Source organism: Nanorana parkeri, unplaced genomic scaffold, assembly GCF_000935625.1.
Source record: "Nanorana parkeri isolate BGI_ZX_2015 unplaced genomic scaffold, ASM93562v1 scaffold5315, whole genome shotgun sequence".
In the NCBI taxonomy this organism is placed as follows: Eukaryota; Metazoa; Chordata; class Amphibia; order Anura; family Dicroglossidae; genus Nanorana; species Nanorana parkeri.
The window spans coordinates 1,551-2,575 of NW_017311575.1; the positions used below are offsets into that span (position 1 = coordinate 1,551).

At 55.7% G+C, this 1,025-nt stretch overlaps 1 protein-coding gene across 1 annotated transcript in view; it reads right to left on the bottom strand.

Moving 5' to 3' along the window:
* Nucleotides 1-759, bottom strand: part of LOC108804128 (stromal interaction molecule 1-like) — a gene marked incomplete at its 5' end in the record, with an annotated part of 1,872 nt that extends 1,113 nt beyond the window's left edge. The window contains one exon of the mRNA XM_018575892.1: nt 645-759. Coding sequence (XP_018431394.1) covers nt 645-759 — 115 coding nt within the window. The remainder of the gene's footprint in view (nt 1-644) is intronic.
* Between the last annotated feature and the right edge of the window lie 266 nt (nt 760-1,025).

The window sequence follows — 1,025 nt, forward strand, 5'->3', positions numbered from 1 at the left end:
GGGGGCTCGGTATGTGAAGTGGGAGGAGTTCAGTTCTGGGGGCTCGGTATGTGAAGTGGGAGGAGTTCAGTTCTGGGGGCTCGGTATGTGAAGTGGGAGGAGTTCAGTTCTGGGGGCTCGGTATGTGAAGTGGGAGGAGTTCAGTTCTGGGGGCTCGGTATGTGAAGTGGGAGGAGTTCAGTTCTGGGGGCTCGGTATGTGAAGTGGGAGGAGTTCAGTTCTGGGGGCTCGGTATGTGAAGTGGGAGGAGTTCAGTTCTGGGGGCTCGGTATGTGAAGTGGGAGGAGTTCAGTTCTGGGGGCTCGGTATGTGAAGTGGGAGGAGTTCAGTTCTGGGGGCTCGGTATGTGAAGTGGGAGGAGTTCAGTTCTGGGGGCTCGGTATGTGAAGTGGGAGGAGTTCAGTTCTGGGGGCTCGGTATGTGAAGTGGGAGGAGTTCAGTTCTGGGGGCTCGGTATGTGAAGTGGGAGGAGTTCAGTTCTGGGGGCTCGGTATGTGAAGTGGGAGGAGTTCAGTTCCGGGGGCTCGGTATGTGAAGTGGGAGGAGTTCAGTTCTGGGGGCTCGGTATGTGAAGTGGGAGGAGTTCAGTTCTGGGGGCGAGGAGGCGGCGGCCATGTTTCCGGAGGTTCAGTGCCGTCACTCACCCTCAGAGGCCTTCCACGTGATCCACAGATCCTCCACACTGATGAGTTTGTCCTCTCCGTGGAACGTGCTGTGTTTGACGGTTGGATCGTGATAGTTCAGATCTTCCCGCAGAAACTGCCGGTGGAAAAAAAGACACGCGTGTGAGCGCGACACGCCATCAGTCATGTGACATGATCACCCCTCCATAGAACATACATGCGTGGAACACCCCTCCATGGAACATACATACATCCGTGGAACACCCCTCCATAGAACATACATACATCCGTGGAACACCCCTCCATAGAACATACATACATCCGTGGAACACCCCTCCATGGAACATACATCCGTGGAACACCCCTCCATGGTACATACATCCGTGGAACACCCCTCCATGG